Source organism: Hoplias malabaricus, chromosome 14 (assembly GCF_029633855.1).
Source record: "Hoplias malabaricus isolate fHopMal1 chromosome 14, fHopMal1.hap1, whole genome shotgun sequence".
In the NCBI taxonomy this organism is placed as follows: domain Eukaryota; kingdom Metazoa; phylum Chordata; class Actinopteri; order Characiformes; family Erythrinidae; genus Hoplias; species Hoplias malabaricus.
In genome coordinates, this window is record NC_089813.1 from 32,507,599 (window position 1) to 32,530,688 (window position 23,090).

The 23,090-nt window shown below is 36.8% G+C and overlaps 1 protein-coding gene across 2 annotated transcripts; it reads left to right on the plus strand.

Moving 5' to 3' along the window:
- The first annotated feature begins 1,028 nt into the window (after positions 1-1,028).
- Positions 1,029-21,701, plus strand: slc13a3 (solute carrier family 13 member 3). Of its 2 annotated transcripts, none has more exons than XM_066643694.1 (13): positions 1,029-1,154; positions 3,649-3,914; positions 6,433-6,596; positions 10,501-10,564; positions 10,928-11,104; positions 12,680-12,805; positions 12,914-13,006; positions 13,469-13,573; positions 16,961-17,058; positions 18,342-18,454; positions 19,338-19,499; positions 20,153-20,290; positions 21,087-21,701. In XM_066643694.1, exons 1-13 carry the CDS (start codon positions 1,047-1,049, stop codon positions 21,252-21,254), a joined length of 1,782 nt encoding a protein of 593 aa, XP_066499791.1. In that variant the 5' UTR covers positions 1,029-1,046; the 3' UTR covers positions 21,255-21,701. The 2 variants fall into 2 exon arrangements, with proteins under 2 accessions (XP_066499791.1, XP_066499792.1); XM_066643695.1 differs by having other exon boundaries at positions 10,946-11,104.
- The last annotated feature ends 1,389 nt before the right edge of the window (positions 21,702-23,090 follow it).

Below are 23,090 nucleotides of genomic sequence, written 5' to 3' on the forward strand. Positions count from 1 at the left end.
ACCATTAGTAACTTCTATTCTTAATGTGGTTAAGGGTTTATGAGCTGAAATCCTCCTGGGTGAAACGAATGAGCTGCTGAGGCTGTGAAAACCCATGTCTCATCACCACACACTGTAGCACTCAATACAAACTGAGCTAATCATCACAGAGATTATGGCAGGGACAGAGGGCATGTGTGCTACAGTACACATGTGATATCATGTGCAAATGTTTTTGGCCCTGGTCAATACATACTGTTGATTTTTTGTATGTGTGAATAGAGGTGCATCATCAGTAGAAACAATTTTGTAAACTGTAATGGACACTTAATACCTTTCAGAATTAAATCTCATCTCACATTTTTTATACATATTTTGATCTGAGGCATTTCATGAAACTCACTTATAACTCCCTCACATACTTATTCTTAGGATACAATACTTTTTGTTTGTTTCTCTGTATATTAGCACATTTCTTATATTGTGTGAATATTTCTCTGCTTGAATGCCTGTTTCCCTTTTGTGGCTGTCTGGCGGTCGGTTGCGTTTCTGTGAATGTTCCATTGTGTTTGTGTGAATGTTCCATGTTCCCATTAAAAGGGAATCAATAGGGTTTTTATGTAAACACGAAACACCAACTAACCGTGTGAATTTTATGCACACTGACCACTTTTAGGCGTTAGACCTGATGACATGGCTTCAACAATGACTTTCTCTCGTCTATGCAATCTTTACCATCAATCAGTCCTATGGCCCACCCTGATTGGACACCAATGCAGAACCTAAACGAAGGAGAGCTACATGAATGAATCCTTACTTTCTCAGGCTCAGGTGAGAATCTATGGTCACTTAGAGTGGTCTGTTTGGACCTTAGAATCTTGCCCACAGTTAAAAAAGAGGAAAACTCAAGTCGTGGATTACGCACCAGGAGTTAACCTGTAAACCAATGGTTAATCTTCTCCCGGCGCGCTAAAAATCAACAAAGAAAACGCGATAAAGCTGGAAAAAAGCGCCTGGATCCTTTAAAGCGCGTTTCCTTTCCCCCAGAGGATAGAATAGTAACTGTGATGGACTTCGTCAAGTTTTTCAAGAAGTTATGGAGTGTCCGCAAGCAGCTCGTGCTGCTCATGGCGCCGCTACTGCTGTTGCCGTTGCTCTTCGTGTTGCCGGCGAAGGTAAGCTGCATTCACGAGCGCACTTATTCTCCGTGTCACGAAGTATTTAACGCCAGACAACAGCGCGCGAGGGCATGAGTGATATGGCCTTACGTTCTACAGCCAGCAGCTCAACATCGATAACAACACGTACTCAGCACATCCCAATGGCACACAACCTTCACCAACCAATGCCATTGTTTTCTTACCTCAGCCTTTTCTGTTTTATCTGTAGAGCAAAGCTAATCTGAATCATTATGGTCTGTCAGTCAACTGAGGATGTAATCAAACACACGTTTCCAGGGTTGCTCCACGCCCACGAGAATCAAGGGCTTTTTAACGCACGCTTGCTATTTATTTTTTATTCATTCAGGACAGTTACTGGCCTGTAATTTGATTCATTTTTTAAATCAGTAAAATCTGTACAACAGCCAGAGTGTTTTTCAAACTGTTGTATACAACTAGGAATTGAAATTTGTGTCATAAATATTCATTATTACCATTACGGTTAATTGCACTGTATTATAATTAGTTTTAGTTCTTTAATTTAATTTCGTTTTTAGATTCCACCAAAGCTTATGCATATAATAATGAATATGAATTTGTTCTGTTCACCTTGGCATCTTTCATATTTTCTTCCCGATAAAACCTAATTAAGTGTTCATTTTGTATTTGTTGCTTATAGAATGAATGATTGGAGTGAGTAAGGACCTCTAAGCAGGAAGTTACATATGGCCTTTGATGTCTTGAGATCAGTTTTACATTCATTAACAGGGTTAATTGCCTCAAAAGATTTTTTTAGTATTTGTTTTTATTTTTTTGTTTTTGTTTTTTTCAGTTCATTTATTTAAAAGGTCTTGACAAAAATTTGGCATCAGTCGTTAATTCAGTAGTACTGTAGATTAGTAAATTTAAACCATTGAGCACACAAAATCATGTGCACAGTCTGAGTAACTCTGGACAATTTATTTGATTTGCTGATTTAGTGAATATAAATGCTTAAACAACCTGTACAGGAAACAAACTTCATTACAGAAATTTCTGTATGTTTTACTACACAATTTATATTTATTTGCTGAGTTAAACAATCTGGAAAAGAGGAAAACAAAGTATTATAAAGTATAATATTTGAAAATCTTGGCATTTTACTTTTTATTAAATTCAGAAAAAGTAAATCAATTGTAAAACAAAATTAGAGTAATTTTATATTTCCCCAGGGGTGATCACATTTTTTTTTTTACAGTTAAATATAACATATTTTATCCTTTGTATGCATGTTAACATAGTTCCCTGGGGTCTTAAGGAAATCTGATATTTTGGTACTTCTGTCAAAACAACAGAAGTACTAAAGGATCAACCACCACAACACCATTATGTTGTGGTGTCTAAACAGCCCTGTCCAGCCCCTCACCTTCTTCATTTAAATGATCAAAAGAACAACAGCAAGAAACGAACAGGCAGAAGCTTTCTTTTTGGTGATTTCTGCTTGGTGCTCTTGTATTTTTGCCTAAGCAATACCAGAATGTCTTGTTTTATCCATTGTTTTCTGACTTAGTCAGCCTTCCAGAGACATAAAGGGATTTGCTAATGCAATAAAGTATTGAGGTATTCACAATATTTCCCTTTTAAAAGGTCAGCTGTGACCTGGGGGTAGTCATGGACTAAAAGTTAGAGAAGGAGACTTGGGAAGAAAGGTGGGTGGTTTTGGTTAAAGAACAGCACTGTCTACTTCTTCAACTTCAATGGCTGAGGTTCCCATGAGCAAGGAACTTAACACCGAGACGTTCTCCAAGCATGAGGATGGTTGCGGATCACTCTGGGCATGTGTGTTTGGGCATGTCAGTGTCTATAAGGACTATAAGTGTGTGTATGTGTTTATACACCATCACAAAGAATGCATGACATGAAAAGTCAATAAAATCATTTTTTATATTTATGTTGTTTTTTGTATTTTAGATGTGATTAAATATTAAGTACTCATAAGATTTTTAAATTTTTACCAAAGACAAGACTTATAAATGTATGTATCAGGATTAGTGTATACCAAACTGTCGTTAAATGTTAAATATGTTCAGTTTTCCCATGTCACCCATAAGTCACACATTACCTGATTGACCAGCCAGTCACATGGATTACATGGATACACCATGTAACCAGACACCACGTAACCAGACTTGGCTGTGGGTCAATAATGTGTGACTTATGAGTGACAATCAAAAATTGCACCCACTCTACTTTAACATTACCCCCCCCCCCACACACACACACACACACACACACCTTAGACATGTGGCATTTTGTTTCATTCCTTGATGCAGTTAAGATAAAACTTACCCTTACCCTCCATCTACCGTTCAGTCACGAATAGATGAATACATACATCTGCTCATTCATCCACCCATTCATCCAGCAATCAGTCTATCTAGCCATTCTTCCATTCATCTGTCTCTCAATTCATTCTGTCCACATTTCTAATCTTAACACCACCCATATCTTTTTGTTGTGTATCTTCTAGGAGGGTAAATGTCTTTATGTGGTTCTGCTGATGGCTCTGTACTGGTGTACTGAAGCTCTTCCTCTGGCAGTGACAGCTATGCTACCTGTGTGTCTCTTCCCCACCATGGGCATCCTGCCTTCCAAGAAGGTGTGCCCTCAGTACTTCTTGGAGACCAATTTCTTGTTCCTGAGTGGGCTGGTGATGGCGTCTGCAATTGAGGAGTGGGGTCTGCATCGCCGCATTGCCCTCAAAGTGCTTAAGATTGTTGGAGTGAAACCAGCCTGGTGAGATTGACAGTCTAAAAAAATGTACTGTTGTCTGTACATATTATTTATAGCTGTAATGGGCTGATTATGGAGGCATTCATATGGCCTCCGTATGTCAGCCTAATACTTTCAGTTCTTTCTCAGAGTACTTAAGTATATATAGAATCGTTAGACCTATATGGATAGATGTCCAATAAACCATGGGTTATTGTTCAGGAACCTATGGCAGAAAGTTGCTCAGATTCCCTCTGGCTTTGCAGGTAAACATTCATATAAGTCTGTAATAAAACAGCTGACTTATAATGTAAAATAAGACAAGTAGAATGTGAGAAAATGCTGTCCTATATTTAAAAACCAAACACTTTCTATAACTGAAGTACATCCCGTCATGTTCATTTGAAGGAATTTTGCCCTCACAATTCAGTTAAGCATCTGGTGTTGGTAATTAAGTAATTGGTGTTGGGTAACTTTTTTCATTAATGAATAAAATAATAAAAACTGTATTTTATGTTTATTCCGTCTTCTCTTTATACAGTATTCAATTTTGCCTGAAACAATTAAAACCATAACGAGCAAAACAAGGAAAAAAGAAACTAGGCAAGCACAGAAAATATGGAGTGCAGGAAAATGACAAAAGGAGCACAAAGTTTTGTTCATAACATATAACACCGGCTTCTGTGTTTTTCTTGTTCAGTTTATTTCAAAATAAATACTAGATGATCTACCACCAAAGAACAAGGAAGATCAAGAACATTTTGTTGATTTGAAGAATTACAATTACTTATTTATTCAACGTAACAGGTTAAATCACATGAACTTTAAGGAGGCTGTGTGCAGCTATATATAGTTTATAAAAACACTACGCCACAAAATGTCTCCCCACCAATTCCCTTTACGATATTTCAGGCAAATACACACACTCATGTGAAATAAGATACATTTAGCAGTCCTCCTCTCTCTGTGACATATAATACATGTGTAAATGTTGCAGAGTTTTGAGCCGTCCTGTTGAGAATGTGAATTAACCAACGCCGAGTCGCGGATCTTGCCAACGCACGTGGGGTTATGCCAAACACAGCCCCAGAAACACACACAAATGGAGTGTGTTCCTGTTTTATTTCCTTTTATTCAGCCATAGTTTGCACTGAAGAACCTACTGTTCTTTGGTTCCAGCTGGGACTGAATTTTCAGGGTCATGAACCGGTTTATGTCGGTGGAAATGCGCTGAATGTTTCCAAATTTAGTTCACGAACTGGAATGTGAAATATGGGTGAACTAACAACAGATGGTGTAGTAGTCGCAATGTGTTAATGTATACAAAATCATGGAGAGAGTTTTGCTGGAAGAGACTGAAGCAGATGAGCAATTTAAGTTGTGATCATCTCTTGGTCAGTAGGCACTGAGAAAACTATGGCATTTAAACCTGTCTGAGATGCAGTTTGTGATTCCTTGGGAGAAGGTCAGCTTCGGACAGACCTGTACTGTAGAAATCTCTGTAGAACACTTCACAATGTGACTTAGAGGATGCTGTCCTTGTTCAGCAGTTTCTTTAGTGAAAAGGTTATAGTCCATGGCCCAATCTCTTCAGGAGAAAGATGTAATCTGAAATCTTTTAGTCAACGGAAAAACTGAAAAATTAAAACCTTTTAGGGATGATGCCTTGGCCTCAGGTGCCTTAGCTCAAGTCACTACAATAATGTGTAGTGATCTTTAAGTTTACACCTTCATTCTCTGCCTTATCTGACATTGGTATTGCAATGAATTTCATGCTACTGCAGCTTAAAGTGAATTTTCTCTCTCCTGGTTGCCATGCCCACCAAAGCACCTCTTTAGAAACCTCTTGCCATCCAGACTTTAAGCCAGAGCTTTTCAACTCGAATTCACTGTGACTAGACAGAGCACTGTGCTCTGAATTTCAAAGTCTTTAAATAATGCACATTAAAAAAGTAAACAGTCAACCTTGAAAATTTATGATCTTAACACATATTGCTGGTCACATGCTGACTGCGTAATCATTTGGAAAGGTTTGGACAGATGATGTGATCATACAGTAATAATTCATTTATATTATGGTACACCACTTTGTCAGTGGAGTTATAATTCACTCTTATTGAATTCCATTGTGAATATGCTGCTGTGGTTTTGCACAGTACAATACTTGACACATGAGGGTGGGAAGTTTAAATTCTTCTAAAGGTGTGTACAACATTAAGAAACACTAAGAGCCTGACTTACTCACCGTATGTTTTTAGTAATATTTATGTTGGATCCTTAGTTTTATTTTATTTATTTTTTTATCTTTTTATTTCCAGTGAAATATTTTAGAATACGGGAAAGGGTATACATTTCCACAAACCATTATTTAAGCGATGCCATAGAAGAATCGTTTAGGTTCCCTACCGGCCCATGCTGGAACAGAGATTGGTGTAGAACATTTCGACATATCTAAATATTCCAGTCCTTCATTTCTTTCTATGCTGTGTTCTTATATGTCCATTATAAGTCACTGATAAACATGGGTGTCTACTTTTTCCAGGCTGATTCTTGGGATGATGATAACATCTTCTTTCTTGTCCATGTGGCTGAGCAACACTGCCACCACGGCCATGATGCTGCCCATTGCTAATGCCATTCTTGAAAGTCTGTTCGGTGACCTGGAGACCCTTAAAGAGAACTGCAAAGTCAAGGAAGACCCAGAGGGTGAGTGAGAGATGTGTGGGTGTGTGTCTTTGTGCTCTGTCTTTATAGATCTGGGTGTTTTTGTGCAGACACAGATGTAGAGTTCTGTGCAAAAGTTGTGGCACTCCTTGTGAATTTACATTGTTAATTTCCTAAATGTTGCCAAGGTTCCGTTCCTGCTATGTTCCCAATGACTTTGGGTATGCTCCATACCCACCATGACACTGAACAGAACAAAGTATATACAGAAGATGAATGTATGAATGAATGAATTCACACTTACTGGCCAGGATACAACACTATACATACCTTTCATATTTTGGATAAATGTGGCTTCATTAAAAGTCATTTTGTAGATATTTTGTTTAGTTTTTCTCTATTATGTTAAATTCTGCAAATAAATAGAAATTGGATAGGTTGAAGTGGATGAGGTTGGCACAGTGACACAGCAGATAGTGTCTCAGTCACACAGCTCCAGGGACCTGGAGGTGGTGGGTTTGAGTCCCGCTCCAGGTGACTGTCTGTGAGGAGTTTGATGTGTTCTCCCTGTGTCCGCATGGGTTTCCTCCGGGTGCTTCAGTTTCCTGGAGGATTGGTGGATTGGTGATTCAAAAGGGTCCATAGGTGTGAGTGTATGAGTGAATGTGTAAGTGTGTGTTGCCCTGTGAAGGACTGGCGTCTCCTCCAGGGGTGTTCCCGCCTTGCGCCCAATGATTCCAGGTAGACTCCGGACCCACTGTGACCCTGAACTGGATAAGTGGTTACAGACAATGAATGAATGAATGAATGAATTAATGAAGTGGATGATTAAGCTTATTTGTACTTAGAAATTCAACAAAATGTCATTTAATTAGAGCTCTGGGGAACTTGCATACAAGGCATTAAAGCTAATTTAAACCATTGTATGGTCGGGAAAACATTATTATGATTGTGTTTTTTTTTTTTTTTGACATGAGGTCCACAGTTCAATTTGCATTCAGTATAATTACTGAATAACAAGCTTTCGCACATATGGGATTAAGGTTTTCAGGAGAGATATTCTCACTCACATATTTATGAGATCAATATTTTTCTCATTCATCTCATAACATTCTTACAGTGCATTGTTTTCCTTTTGCCTATGAATAAAACTATTTTAGGTGTCTGAAATAACAGGTAATATTACACATATGTTTCTATAGTATTGCTAGTATTTGTGAACATTTGAGTTTTATTTGAGTTATTTCACCCATTAGACTTCATACAGTTTCCTTTTATAGAGAACATAAATGTGATTGTATAACCTTAATTTTTTAAGGCAAAAGGTTTTTGGCCATGTCACGTCTTTCATACGTACATGTGCCACCACTAAAAGAGGATCTTGCATGTTTTTCAGGCACATAATACAAGAGCATGGAGATATCAGAACAGCAAACTCAGTCTACATTTTTCAGTCATCCATTTTCAAATCAAAGAAATGCAGAATTTCCACTGAAAAGAGCTGGTAAACCAAAATATAGTGTGACAGGGTCCTTACTAAACAAGGTTTAAATTTGAATAGGTTTTGAAACATAACAAGAACTCTGAGACCTGAATAGACTCAAAAGTGGGGCTGAGTTTAATTTTTCTAGCTCAGTTTAATTTTTTTCTAGCTTTTATGGCTAGCTACTACAACAGGCAGCCAGAATGTGGATCATTGTTGTGGACATTGTTACCTGTAACATAATGTAAGGTAATTTGTATTACTTGCATATTAGCCAGATAGCTTACTAACACAAATTTTCCTCAAAAAAGTTGTTAGTAAATTGTTAGTAAATTGTTGTTTTTGACTGTCACAAACAAACAAAAAACAAACAAACAAAAAAAACTAGCATCATAATATCGTCAGCAAATTTGTTCATTAATAGCTTTCTAAAAACCAAAATGGCATTCATTTAATGGGTTTGTTCCTTTGCCATGAAGAATGTTTTGTTGATTTCGAGTCAAACAGTAAGCAACAATTCCAGAGACCCTCAGACATGGTGAAATAATACATAAACCAGTTTGTGAACTTTGAGCAATGAGCTTGCAGTCACATTGTCCTCAGTACTGACACAGTTCTGTAGTATTACACATTAAAAGATTCATGTCACATGAGCTTTGATGTATCTCCAAACAGTGTTTCTGGAAAAACACTATTGCCAACATTCAGATCTTTTTATGTGTATAACAATGTGCATATTTCACACAGCTCCAGGGGCCTGGAGGTTGTGGGTTCGATTCCCGCTCCGGGTGACTGTCTGTGAGGAGTTGGTGTGTTCTCCCCGTGTCCGCGTGGGTTTCCTCCGGGTGCTCCGGTTTCCTCCCACAGTCCAAAAACACACGTTGCAGGTGGATTGGTGACTCGAAAGTGTCCGTAGGTGTGAGTGTGTGAGTGAATGTGTGTCTGTGTTGCCCTGTGAAGGACTGGCGCCCCCTCCAGGGTGTATTCCCGCCTTGCGCCCGATGATTCCAGGTAGGCTCTGGACCCCCCGCGACCCTAAATTGGATAAGCGGTTACAGATAATGGATGGATGGATATTTGAGAATATACTGTGCCCAGGCTGGCCTTTTTAACAGATTAGGAAATAGTTTGCAGTTTTCCCCTGTCTTTTTAAAAATGTTATCATCTGTAGACCCTGGAGCACATGATGCATCTCTCTTTTAGAGCATGCTTATAAGACAATCTTATTCAAATTTTTAATGTTACTTTTCATTTTCATGATGATAAGCCAGATATATGGCTTTAGTGATCGGACGGCCAATAAAATGTGGATGCCTTGTAACTTCGTCAGGTTGAACAAAGACAAAACATAAGTTCTAAACATGGTTCAGGAGATCCATAAATGTACTGTTATTTCTTGATTGTGTGGGGTTAAAAGTTAAGCCCTTTTGTTGAGAAATCAATGTGAATTTTGACTCCCCTCCAGCAAGTTTCGCAATGCGCATCGTGTCTTTTTAAGTTAAAATTTTTTATGAAACATTGTATGCCTTTGTTTCCTCCTATATGGACTATTGTCATAAATGTTCACCAGCCTGAGTCACCTGCAATTTATTCAAAATATCTGTTGGCTGCTTGTGATCCACGCATTCTAATGCTCATTTAGTCCCAGAATGCATTACTGAGCTCTTACGTCTTGTTATTAAGGTGAACATTCAACGGTCTTTAAACCAGGAGCAATAAACTGTTCCTAGGGCCAAACATAAATCAAATTGGAACTGTTTACAGCAGATTTCAAAACCATGGAAGACTATCCCCACTGACTTCGGAGATCAGTTTTCTCTATATATGTGAATAATTTTTTATTTGATTTGTGGAGTCCCTTGCCATAAGTCAGTGGATTATTCTACATGCAATCTCTACTTTGTTGTATCCTGAAATATTTATAGACACCGTACTCTGATGCAATGCTAGAATTATATCAGATTTTAACATGTAGTTTATTTAAACATGTATTTTAGTTTATACAGTGTGTTTGTTAATGTAAACTAATTGTAACTTGTTAATGTAAACAATGTTGGTTTTAGTAATTGGATCTAGGACATGTTTAATGGTTGTTTTAATCATGACTCTAATATTGTATTGTGTTTGGGTCAAAATATTTTGAAAATGCCTTTAATTATCCTGTTATGATATTTTTGCCCTTCACTTTTAATTTTCTAATAAGAAAATACACATGTGTAATGACAAATTTTTAAATGTTTTCATTTCTCTATTAAAGGTGGTGTGAATCATAATATAGCATTGGTATTATGATTCAGACATGTTATGTATCATTAATCATTTATCATTCCACTTGCATTTTATTATTAAGTATTATTATTATTTAACTTTTAAGTATAAACATTATTGGACATAAACCTAAAACCTCAACATATTTGAGGACACAAAAAGACCAGTAAAACTTTATCTTGTGTTATTTTGCAGGTCAGTCTCAGGTGAAGCTTCATGTGCTGCCCTCAGAGAAGCACACACTGACCAGAGAAGACAGGTAAGAGTGTGCAAGACACTGCTGATAAACCCCTGAATCAATCTAGGATGTTATCTAGGAAGACTGCTCTGTGAATAGTGACTCTAATACTATGGATTCTAGTCAAGTCAGAACCTCAGATCAAAATTGCTATCTGTCAGTCAGTGACTGTGAATGTAGTACAGATGCTGCCAATGATCCAAGTTTTTGTTGACATAATTGCATAACACGTTGCATCATCTGTGTTAAATATTATGCCAAGAATTGCAATCAGGACCTGTGTCTAATGTGTGAGTTTGCGAGTTTCTCTATATAACACCACAAGCCACATGTCGTAAATATACTGTAATTTATTGATAAAGTGTCCATGTACTGACCTGTCAGGGCTGATGGAATCGACAGAGATCAGAAGAGTCCAGAGGAGGTGAGGAAAGAAGCAGAATATCAGCTTAAAGTGTGGAAAGGATTCCTCATCTGTATTCCCTACGCTGCCAGTATTGGGGGAACCGCCACCCTTACAGGAACTGCTCCCAACCTCATTCTTGTTGGGCAGCTGAAGAGGTTAGTTTGACTGGTGGTGTACGTTTGGGATGAGGAAATTAAAGGACTATTAGAGTTTTTTCCTAATCTTTTCTGCTCTATTTGTAGTGTAAACTCATTGCTGCAGATGAAATCATATCAAAATGTATTGTCACATACATGCACATAACAGTACAACTAGCAGGGACATGCTTTGAGGACTGCTCATTCACAAGACAAAGTAAACTAAATAAAATTAATTAAAGAAAACATAAAATCAAAAGCTAACACTGAAAAGTTTAATCGAACACTGTCGAACACTAGAGTTAAACAGTACAAAGGACTTCCCGTCACTTCTGCATTTTATATAGTCTTATACTTTATACTGATTTTTATATCAATGAATTACAAGAAATATAACATATACATATATATATATATAAATAAATAATTATATTATTTTCTATTATAGTTATATTCAATAGCATTACATTTTGTGATTATCATATAGATTTAACAAAACAACTGTCCACAGACTTCTGTAATGTGTGAGGGATTTTTAACAAGCTTTTGAGGATTTTTTTAAAGTACAGGGAAATCCATGTAAATAATTGTTCTTGGTAATCCACTGCAGAGATATGGCAGATAGCAATTAGAGTGAAAGTTTCTGCAGTATTCCTTTAAATACGCTAGCAGTCATATCCTCATAGTGCAATGGATGTGAGCATTGGCTTTTGGAGTTTGATCAGCATTTATTAGCATTCATTGAGCACTAACCGAGAGAAATCAGTTGCTAGTTTTCAGCAAACCAATTTGTATAGGGGCATTTAGGGTCTGTGTTCAAAACAGTGATTATTGTAGTTTTATATGATTATTTAGTCCAGTTAGATTTGACTGTTTTCTAGAAATAAATTGTCTCATATTTGCTGCTTCCAGAACCTGAAGAACAGAGTGTACCATTGGTTTCTTACAAACAGCATGACAGACTAACTGTACAACAGTAATGTGTAAGGTCACTTGTACTGATCATGAACCTTATCATCTATTTGGTGACTAATCAGGATGGTGCTGAAATGTCAGAGGGGTTATTACAATGATGGCCCAGAGTCCGTTTTTTTCAAAGAAATGCAAGCCACATGGTTCGTGTTTATAGATTTCCAGGAGGAGGGACATGACCAGTCCACCAAACACAGTTGCGGTTCTACTGACTGGTGTTCTACATTTTGATCCCAATGACCCCAGTAAGATGTATAATATTCCCCATTAACACTGGGCAAATAATTAGTTCAGTGATCTTGGTCTAGTTCCAGACAAACCACTCTCACTCTTCACATGAACAAACACTTGCAGTGTACTTTGTTCCATTTAAAGCAAGTTTTTTAAAAGGACTGAATATAAAGGACTAGTGAGAAATTGAAGGGGATATTCATTATACACAAAGCACTGGATTTCTATGACAATCTTGTGTGTGTGTGTGTGTGTGTGTGTGTGTGTGTGTGTGTGTGTGTGTGTTTGTATTTAATATATATAATATATAATATACATTTTCATAAGTATATGTACATAGGTTTACAATATCCTTAAACATGTTTAGACTGAACTATGTGTGTTTTGCAGTTATTTTCCAGAGTGTGACTTGATCAATTTCGGATCATGGTTTGTCTTCGCTTTCCCGCTCATGATTGTGTTCCTTTTTGTTTCATGGATCTGGATTTCCTTTCTCTATGGAGGACTTAACACACGGTACACACAAATAACAATCTACTGTAAATGTACATCCACATAAACCTGTGTTGGTATGTAGAATGTGCACTCAATTATTCCATCCACTGTCACTATGTGTGTGTTTAGACTGTGTATAAACAAACAGGATGACCGTGCAGCTGCAGAGGCCAAGGCTAGAGCGGTCATTGATGAGGACTACAAAAAGCTTGGACCCATCAAGTAAGCCTGGAAGAATTTTAGAGTATTGTCTGTATATTTAATGTTTCTACTGCGAGCTGCAAATTATGTAGAACATAACATATTGCAAATATGATGCTACAAATTGAATTGATATAATTTACAACATTACATATTGTTCTATTATTTTACATAGAAAACAGATATGTAATGCATATTTGGTATGAATATGCAATCAGAACATCAGTGTTCAGAAATCTGCAAATGCCTTTGCCCCACTGTAGCCAACATATATTCCAGAAAGTTCCAAAAAGCAAACTTTTGCAGTGTGATGAACAATACACTGAGAATGAAGTGAAATTTGGCCTACACTGCTGTAGGCTCCCACCATTTCAGGAAACTTGGTTTTTCTATTGTTTGAGCATTGTCCCTTGATGCTTGCTTTTCTACTGAACTGATGCAGACTTTCCCCCCACCCATTATTTCTTCTCCTCTTATCTACAGCTTTGCAGAGGTATCGATCTCATTCTTTTTCATTCTATTCGCCATCCTCCTTTTCACCAGGGACCCCAAATTTGTCACTGGATGGTCCGTATTCTTCAACAAAGGGTAAGAAATCCCAGTACAGATCCATTTTTCAAGTATGTTCATGATAAACCTCCATTACCACTTCTTGTTCTATGTGGCAAATGTAACACAGTTAACATTCTTACTTAAAGTGGTTTGTAAAAACTTCATAAATGTCACAAAAGAATATTACATTTTACCCATTGCGTTTGCATTTATCAGGCCTTTTGAGTTTGCAATTATCAGTTTTAAATTTAAAGCTTGAGGGGCTCTTCTTGGGATACAGAAAGGAAAATAAACAGCCACAATTCTATAAATTCACATTTCTGCTCTCCTCCTGTTCAGCAGTCTTTATAATTACAATATACTCACTTTGAGTATGTGATGAGATTATTTCAAAATGACCAAGCCATATGTTGGTGGACAACTGCACATATGTTACTTCTGAAATGTAGGTGTAGTCAGCATTAAACCTCACCAATGTCAATCCCAAAGATGTTTTTTTTCCCAGCCTCCCAGAAAAGACAGTTCCAGTGCTCCAGAGCCATGGTTTAAAGGGCTTAATACCCTTCTAATCTACATTTTACACTGGGGGCATGGTGACCTTAAACTTACCCTTACGCTCCAGTGAAAATCAAGTTCTTAGCCTTGTTAACAGTACTATTATTAAATGCCTAAAGACATATTATTAGTGAAAAAAGCAGTCAGTGCCATAGCTGAGCATGTCTGCTTTGAAACTGCCAAGCTCCAAAGATTCAGGCAGCAAGGGTTTCTTACATCATAAACCTAAAAAAAATCCTATTAACTTTCAAGCTGGAGGTCAGTGGTGGAGAGGTGTTTGGAGATAGAGGAGAGAATAAGTGAATTGAATCTGTATCTCCAGTCACACTGAATTAACATAAAGGAAATATATTTAAACTGATTTAAAGACATTAGAGGTTTTAGTCCTGAAAATAACTTGTATATATCTAAATATAATGAAGAGTGATGAGTTTTTATGTGTATAATTCAACTTAAGGGGGACTTTAAGGACATTATTACAATAAATGGTTTATGATGAGATTAAGGTAGATATTCTCAACCAATAAGACTGCTCAGAAAATGAAAATAATAAAAAAGAGAAGCGCAACTGAGAAAAGGTAGAATGAAAGCAAAAACAAATTCTTCAAGAATATTAAACTCAAAATAGAACCTATTTTGATGCCATACAGAGCTACCAACACTTCTCTGGACTGTGGACGGTGTAAAACTGGTTTGCTATATTGACAACAGGCCATAAAATCCAAGTCAAACATACTTCAGAACTTTAAACCCAGATAAACATGACTTACAGCCACTCCGTCTCTATATTTGTTTCACACACACATGTGCAATTGCCTAGTTGCATGTGTGATTAAATAGGGAAGAAGAAGCTGGAGAGATTTAATAATTGAGTCACCTCTTCAAGTAAAAAAAAAGGTGTTTTTAATGGCAAGGTGATGGAGGCTAAAAACAGCAGCTGAAGCACTGAAGCAAACTGAGTATTTCCATTAGCAAATAACCAGCTTTCAGTTTTGTTATTAAATTAAAGTATCTTTAGTGACCTTTCCATTTGAAAAAAGCAGGTTATAAAGCAAATGTCTTATTTCCTCGAATTTTGTCTATTGTGCTTATTCTTACCATGATGTTTACTGGCGGGCTGACATTTAGTCCTAGTTTATTTGTGCTTAGTTTCCAAAAAGACATTTATTAAAATGTGAATATGGTTACTGCTTTAATATAGATTCTCCCCATTATATTTTAATGCATTGTTGTATTTGTGCAGGATAAACATACACATTTTCTTGGACCTTACCAACATGTTACATTATGTGCATAAAGTATTTGAACACCTGACAATCATACCTGCCAATTCCACAGCCATGGGCCATGAGCTGTCCCTTCATATGATGATAGTTGTCCCATTTAATTCCATATAGAGTAGCTCTAATTGCATTCATTTACTTCATGATGGTTTCCCTCCACCAAACTTGACAACCCAGTGTTGATTACACATTTCCTTTCAGAACTTGCTATGGTTACAATTTTCATAAAATGAATGTGGAAACAGATACAGAGAGTAAAGGAAGGTGTCAGTCAGGGAAGGACTGAAAATGTATCAGAGTGTGTCAGTGTCATCACTAATGTCTCCTCGGCTCCTCTTCTCCTCATCACTCTAATGCACAGAGACAGCGATGTGCAGGGATCCGGCCAAGCTCTCAGTTTCAGAGTCTCCAATAAACTGACATTTCTGTGACCACAGGGTGTCTGTCCATGCTTTAACTCTGCCTGATTCACCCTGAGAGAAGACTACATCAGAGAGAGGGAGAAATAGAAAACTTCACAGATTTAACACAGCAAATTAACTGTTTGTTTGTGGTGATGCTAGCTCTAGGATGAGCAAGCACGAGGATTATACATTATACTTATACAAAATGTCAGATTGTTATATATAAAAGGTGGTAATGTGATGTTTGCATTGTGAGGAGCTGAGAAGCTTACTTACCTTATTATTACTGATCATCATAATATTCAGAGAAATATGAGCTTCAGTATAAATAGGCCTTCAAAAAACAAATAAATGCAATTATGACACTCATCTAATGAGTATAATTTGTAATAATGTAATGACCTATAATATAAATTAGTGTAATCTGATATATAATTACAGACTTTAATGATACTTATTATGATGAATTAAAAGAAAGAAATATAAATTTATACTGTGCTTTTCTAAATAATGTGTATTGCCACTAAACAGATGTGTTCAGCTCAGAAAAAAATGTGCCACAGAAATCACTCATAGCCATACTTATTCTTCAGCAGAGCCCCTTCTCGTGTTCATAGAGTAGGTGTAAATACAGTGCTATTGAAGTGACTTGTTAGAAGAGTACTAAATGCACACACACACACACACACACACACACACACACACACAGGGAGAGTGAGAAAGAGAGAGTGTGGGAGAACTTGAACTTGAACTTGCACTGGCCCAGCAAGATCCTCAGCTGCAATAACACTGAAACACAACACACACCCTAATGAGCTTACTTTGAAGAAAAAAAACTTCTGGACAAAGGCAGAGGCTGTTGATTACCACATTTTCAAAGAATCCTGATTCAGTATGACTAATACAGTGACTAATATGAATAGCTAAATCTACTCCCTCAAGCATTAACTTGGAGCATCATCAGCCCATGAGGCCTGAGCTGGAAAACATGAAAGATAATAGCTTCAATATTGGATAATGAAGGTGGACTGCAAAACGGAGTGTGAGAACAGTGTTCACTTACTGATCGACTTGCAGACATTCAGCAGGGGCTCGAATAACAAATGTAAATCATATTGTTTATTATTGTTTATTTTCTCTCCTCAATTGTTTTACTCCTCTTGGCTGTGTTGTGGATGCAGGTACGTGTCAGATGCCGTCACTGGAGTCATCATTATCTCCATCCTCTTCTTCTTTCCCTCCCAGTGTCCCTCATTACAGTGGTGGTTCAACCCTCGAGGTCTGTTATTCACTGAAATTGCTGAAATCTAGCTCAGTTTATTATTAAGATACATAGATAAACATTATAATTAGTGAAATCAGCTACTTAAAATTCACCCCTTTTGGACACATGATCACTTGTCCACACAGCTTGTAAAATCTGAAAAGAAGCACTTTAGGTAAAACATGGAGCTCTGGAGCAACTGCAAATGCCAAGTGTTGTCTGTCTGTAAATCATAATCTAGAACAACAACTAGAAGATTCAATACTCATTTCATTCATTATCTATAAAGTTCAATACTGATTGCTAATTTTATGGAGGTAAAGACAATTGATTGCTCCTTTAAAATCCAGCTTTGAAAAGGTCCAGGTCACTGCTAACTCAGTACTTTTCCACAATGAATCGCAGCCTAGAGCAGGGGCTAAACAGGTTGTCTTGGGGATGTTTCTGGAGGTTGTTTAAATGTGCTGTTGCAGGGCAGTGTTATGGGGCTCAGTAAATAAGGTGAGGAATGTTAATGATTTAGCTTAGAGCGTCCTGCTGAAAGCTCACACTGTAGTTCCTCTGTTCTTACAGATTACTGTAATCTCGCAAAAATGCGTCCCAATATTTCATAGTGTTAAACAGACTTCCTAGTTATTTTTTAAAAAGATTTTCTGTAAATCTATTTCTGAGTTAGCTTCAGATGCTATGCTACGGCAAATGTTGCATAACACTTTACAGACAAACAAGTGACCTTTGTTATTTACTTATGATTGTGGGACTAAAATCCTTAAAATCATAAACATGGTAAATGTCCAGAAGTAACTCATGTTTCTTCTGACATTAAGGACATTTTTTGCCCCTTTTGCTAACATTTCTGTTTCTAATCTGGGAAGGTTTAGCAATAGATGTCAGGACACTGTTGTGAGGATTTCATTGCATAATGCCACCAGAGCATTTGGGAGGTCATACTGATTTAGTATGAATAGATATTTCTTAATGATTTTTAACGGTGGTTAATGTTACTCCACAACCCACTGGTGGGGCTTTATACCTCTCTGGATGACACTTGGTGCTGTGTCTAGTGAACTCAGGCTCAACCGTGCAACCGCTCCAGAATATTGCATCTATCTGTTGAACCTAAAATAGAATCTATTTATTTTTCTGTTTTGATATCTCAGCACCCCAAAATAAACTGTACATCCTTCTAAATTGATTTTATTTTGTAAAAATGACAATGCCCATTACAGAGTTAGTATATTTGAGGGGCTCAATACGAAACCTAATTCTATTTTTTTCCCCACCACTTTTCCCTACAGCTACTACCACTCCCTATGTGCCTCTGCTATCATGGAAAAGAGTTCAGGAATGTGTGCCCTGGAACATCATCCTTCTGTTGGGTGGAGGCTTCGCTATGGCTAAAGGCTGTGAGGTACGCTGACCCGCTCTTTCTACCTTTCTGGTCCTCTTAACAATCTGTCTGTAAAATACAATCTCTATATGGGAAAAGAATCTTAAAGCAAAGTGTAAATTCAAACAGCACATGCGTGTGAATGGAATGTGGTCAGGTCAGCCACCCTGCCCCACCCTGTGAGATGTGTGGTCTTCAGTGTGATCAGGTCTCACACAGTGAGTTGGTAAATTCAAGATTCAAAATACAAGAGCTTTATTGTCGTGTGTGCAGTCAACCACAGTTACACTGCACAATGAGCTTCTTATCCTTTAGTCCTTCCATTTTGGCTGTATAATGATTAAATATAAAAGTACGAATACTGAAAAACATAACATAAAAACAAACATAAATACATAACATGTATAGTAAAGGCACAATAAGGCATCCATCTAAATAGTTCTATTGCAAAGAAACAGTCCATAGTAAAGCATCATGTGCGTACAGACCATATCACATATGTTGTGTTTGCGTGTGTTGGCATTGAATCTAATTACACAGTTGGATGGACAGGGTGTTAGTGGTGGTCAGGTGGCCTGTTTAATAATGTAATTATGGTTTATGTATACATTTCTTGAATTATAATATATATTTAATTATTGATATATAAAACTTGATGAGAGTGTTTGAGTTATACATGCACACAATGTAAATTTATACATAAGACATAATAAGAGCGTTAAACAACATTAACAGTCTAAACAGCAATTTAACAGCTTTAAATACTAGTCCAGTCTAAAACTAGCAGTTACCATTATTTAAAAAATAGATATCATCCTACCTGTTTTCATAATTATTCAATCCAGCTGATTTCTGCTAAGTTTCATTCTGCTCAGTTCAGTCTGTTTTGTATATTTTTCTTCAGGAGTCTGGTCTAGCTGCCTGGATCGGGGGGCATTTACAACCACTTGCTCAGGTTCCTCCTGCTGTGGCTGTGATTCTCATCACAGCCTTCATTGCCTGCTTCACTGAGTTTGCCAGCAATACAGCCACCATCATCATTTTTCTCCCCGTCATCGCTGAACTGGTTAGTCAGAACTCAGACTATAGCTGCAATCATTGCTTAGGTCAATTTACTGAATACACCTCCGTTATGTGTTGATATTAGCATTATCTGTGTTTAATTAAAGTGAAACTAATTAAATGCAATGTTAAAATAAGTTAGCAATAAATTTCTGGTGATAATGCTTACACTACAGAAAGAGCCTTGGTTCAGCTTGTTGAATTTGTGATTAATATTTTATAATCTCTGAAAGGTTACATTCTACATATCTTAGTTTTAAAGAGACATTATAAGTTAAACAAAAAAGAAAAATGTAATGGTTTTACAACACCAGGTGTGGTCTGTGTCTCACCCTGAGAACACCTCAATCTGAAAGCTCTCTGACCTATATGATCTTAAGTGATTCATGTCCCTGGAGGGGATTGAGAGGGGGGGTGTTGTTTTATATCACATATAAAAAGAAATTTCACTGCTTTATTAGGACTTTTGATGAAGGTAGACCATGTATACCTCTATTAAACTGATTATCTTTACAAGCCCAGTTTTTCCTGAAGTATTCAGGTGGTTCTCTGAGTTCTCTGAGTCATGGTTCTATAAATCCACTGGCTTTCCTAAACAACCCTTGAGGAGCCAGTTTTGTGGGTTCCATTTTCAATTCCTGTTTTGGTTCTTTCCAGGCCATTCGTGTGAAAGTGAACCCTCTGTATTTCATGATACCTGCGACGGTCGGCTGCTCATATGCATTTATGCTTCCTGTGTCAACTCCACCTAACTCTATTGCCTTCGCTTCTGGTCACCTGATGGTTAAAGACATGGTGAGTAGCAAAACAACAACCTAATACAATTAAGATTATGCTGACCTTTGCTTAATGCTAGTTTTCACATTTTGGCCATTAGTTCATGTTTCATTTATAGCATTTAGACCAGATATATTGCTGCAGTAACAGCTTTAAAACTTTTGGGAAGGTTAAGACTTATTATTATAAGACTAATTATAATAATTAGAATGGACTAACAGACTAGGAATTAATGTGATGATATTAAGGCATTCAGCCACAAAAATATTAGGGAGGTGTGATTTTGGATTATTTATGGATAGGAAATAGCACTCATAATCATCCCAAAGGTTCTGGATGGAGCTCCAACATGCAGAAAAAGTGGTTCCATTCCTTCAAAGACCAACTATGTGGGGCTTTATACAGAGCCCACACTAAGCAGCATGGTGACCTTAGGCTTCTTCTTTTCTATGGAGAATATACATGCTCTACAGAATGTCTATCCAGTATCTAGTCCATACAGTGTCCTTGTACATTAAAGTAAACTCTTCGTATTCTGAATGCACTCACATCCTTAGAACCTTTATATAAGGAAATACATACAGTTTTCATTTTTCATTTCTCCGTCATCTCATTCAACAATTTCTCATTAGTCATTCTAGCAATTCTAGAAAATCTTCAAATACAGTTATTGTTAATGAAGAAAAACCTTGGTCCATGTCCATTGTCAATAGAGAATTGTTGCTGTTTGTTTTCCTGCTGTTTGCAAATGCAGTTGTAGTACTTGGGAGGCCGCTGCAGCTCTGATAAACATCTCATGTTGCTGTTTTTACAGGTGAAGACTGGTTTTATGATGAACATTCTGGGCATTGTGTGTGTGTCTCTGGCCATGAACACATGGGGGCTTAACATGTTCAGCTTACACACCTACCCAGACTGGGCCAGACCCCTTAATACTACAGAACTTATACCTACTTTACATCCACTTAATGTTACTGGATAGAGAGCACATATGCAGAGGGCTATGTGGCAAACATGTCGACAAAACTTGTCAGAATTCGTTGATTTTCTGTGTGAAAATTAAAATGTAACAATCTTTATTTTATTCACCTGTCTATAGCTGCTACAGATCAGGGTTATGGTGGTTTCAGAGCATACCAAGAATATTTTGGTGCAAGGCAGGAAAATATATGACGTAGGCATAATAAATTTTGTTTAGAAATGTGTACTCTTAGAAAAACAACAGTGCTGCCAAACTTTTGTGTTCATTTTCGCATTATCAGGCATAGTGAATCCACGGCTGTTGATAATGGATTCCTGTGTCTTATGCCAAAAAGAAATAACATGTTAATTTTTTTTCCTTTATTTGTGCTTTTTATTATTTATCTTATATGAGACTAAGTCTTTATGAAATTAATAACATGAATGTAATGAATGTACACAATGAAACAATGACATAATATTTTGGTAAAATTACTGTTGTGTAACTCAACCCTTTCTCTTCTGTATATATATATATATATATATATATCTTCTTTCTGTAAAATTTTAACCTACAGACACTCTAAATATCTTATATAAAGCGAATGAACAAGGACACATGGTGTCATTTACATGAAGCACTGAATAGTGGCCTTTTTGTGAAATGTGAATGAGTAATTTGGTGAATTGCAAACCAATCATGAGGCAAATAAATCTAAAAGTGCCCTTGGGCAAGTACAAAATATCAGCTACAAAATTATTTTAGGTACTGCATAGTAGAACTGCAGTTGATGTAACAAAATTAAACTCTCTCTCTCTCTCTCTCTCTCTCTCTCTCTCTCTCTCTCTCTCTCTCTCTCTCTGAGGTCATTTTTTTTTACAAATTTTGACTTTTTTTTTTACAAATTTCAAAATTTTACATTTAAAGTCATTTAAACTACGTTTGAACTACTCCCCACCTATTAATATTTCCCATTTCCTCCACATGCCCCATTGTTTTAAGCAGATTAAGTGTTTTTATCTGCATTTTCCACTCATGAAGCAAAATCACAACTGTTTGACTGTGAACAACAAAACCTATAGAACAGTGCCCACTAGAGCTTCAAGCAGGAACTTACAGAAAATGTTGGTTAAATTAAATTATACATTTTTGAGACATGGATTCATGTCAATTCAAAGCTGTAATTGCCTTAACACGTTTAAATAATTGTACAGTATATTAGAATCAGTGTTAGCTTATGTTAGCTGATGTTTTTGTTGTTGGTTATGATTTAATTCTACTTTCCCGAGAGTCTGACATGTTCGCCTTGTGATCTGTGATTTTCTTGTTTGAGTGAGTGACACTCTGTTAGAGTTGATGATGAAGACAATCACAGCTCTTTATTTTGGTATTTTTCAGTCTGAGTCAGTTTGAGAAAAGTTATAATGGACTAGAAAGAGGAAACTCTGTAAAAAAAATGATGTGAACTGTAATAGGTCATGAGCTGTATGCTTTGCTGACCACTAAAACCAATATAACAATTTCTCATAAACACACACACACACACACACCAACAGTGTCAGTGTGTATAAAGATGCAGTGTAAATGATTGCTGTATTATAACTGTTCAAAAACAAACATGTATCTCTAAAAAAGCTAGTGAATGTAAATACTTTTGTCAAAACAAAACACTATGTATTTGCAACAGTAACTTGAAATCATACTTGTGCTTTAGGCCAAGGATTTTAAAAGCAAAAGCTGAAGATAATATTTGCTTTTTTTCAATGTGTCAGTAGTTAGATGCCATGATTGAGGGACTGGAGGTGGAACTTATTGTAGTATGTTAGGATTTGATTCTTAGCTCGAGCAGGATTCTGT

Bases quoted from the DNA above. Each gene is read 5' to 3' on its own strand.
- slc13a3 (XM_066643694.1), top strand. From the start codon at position 1,047: ATGGACTTCGTCAAGTTTTTCAAGAAGTTATGGAGTGTCCGCAAGCAG. The intron at 12,806-12,913 runs GTACACACAAAT...GTGTGTGTTTAG, and splicing joins TATGGAGGACTTAACACACG to ACTGTGTATAAACAAACAGG. The intron at 13,007-13,468 runs GTAAGCCTGGAA...TCTTATCTACAG, and splicing joins AAAAAGCTTGGACCCATCAA to CTTTGCAGAGGTATCGATCT.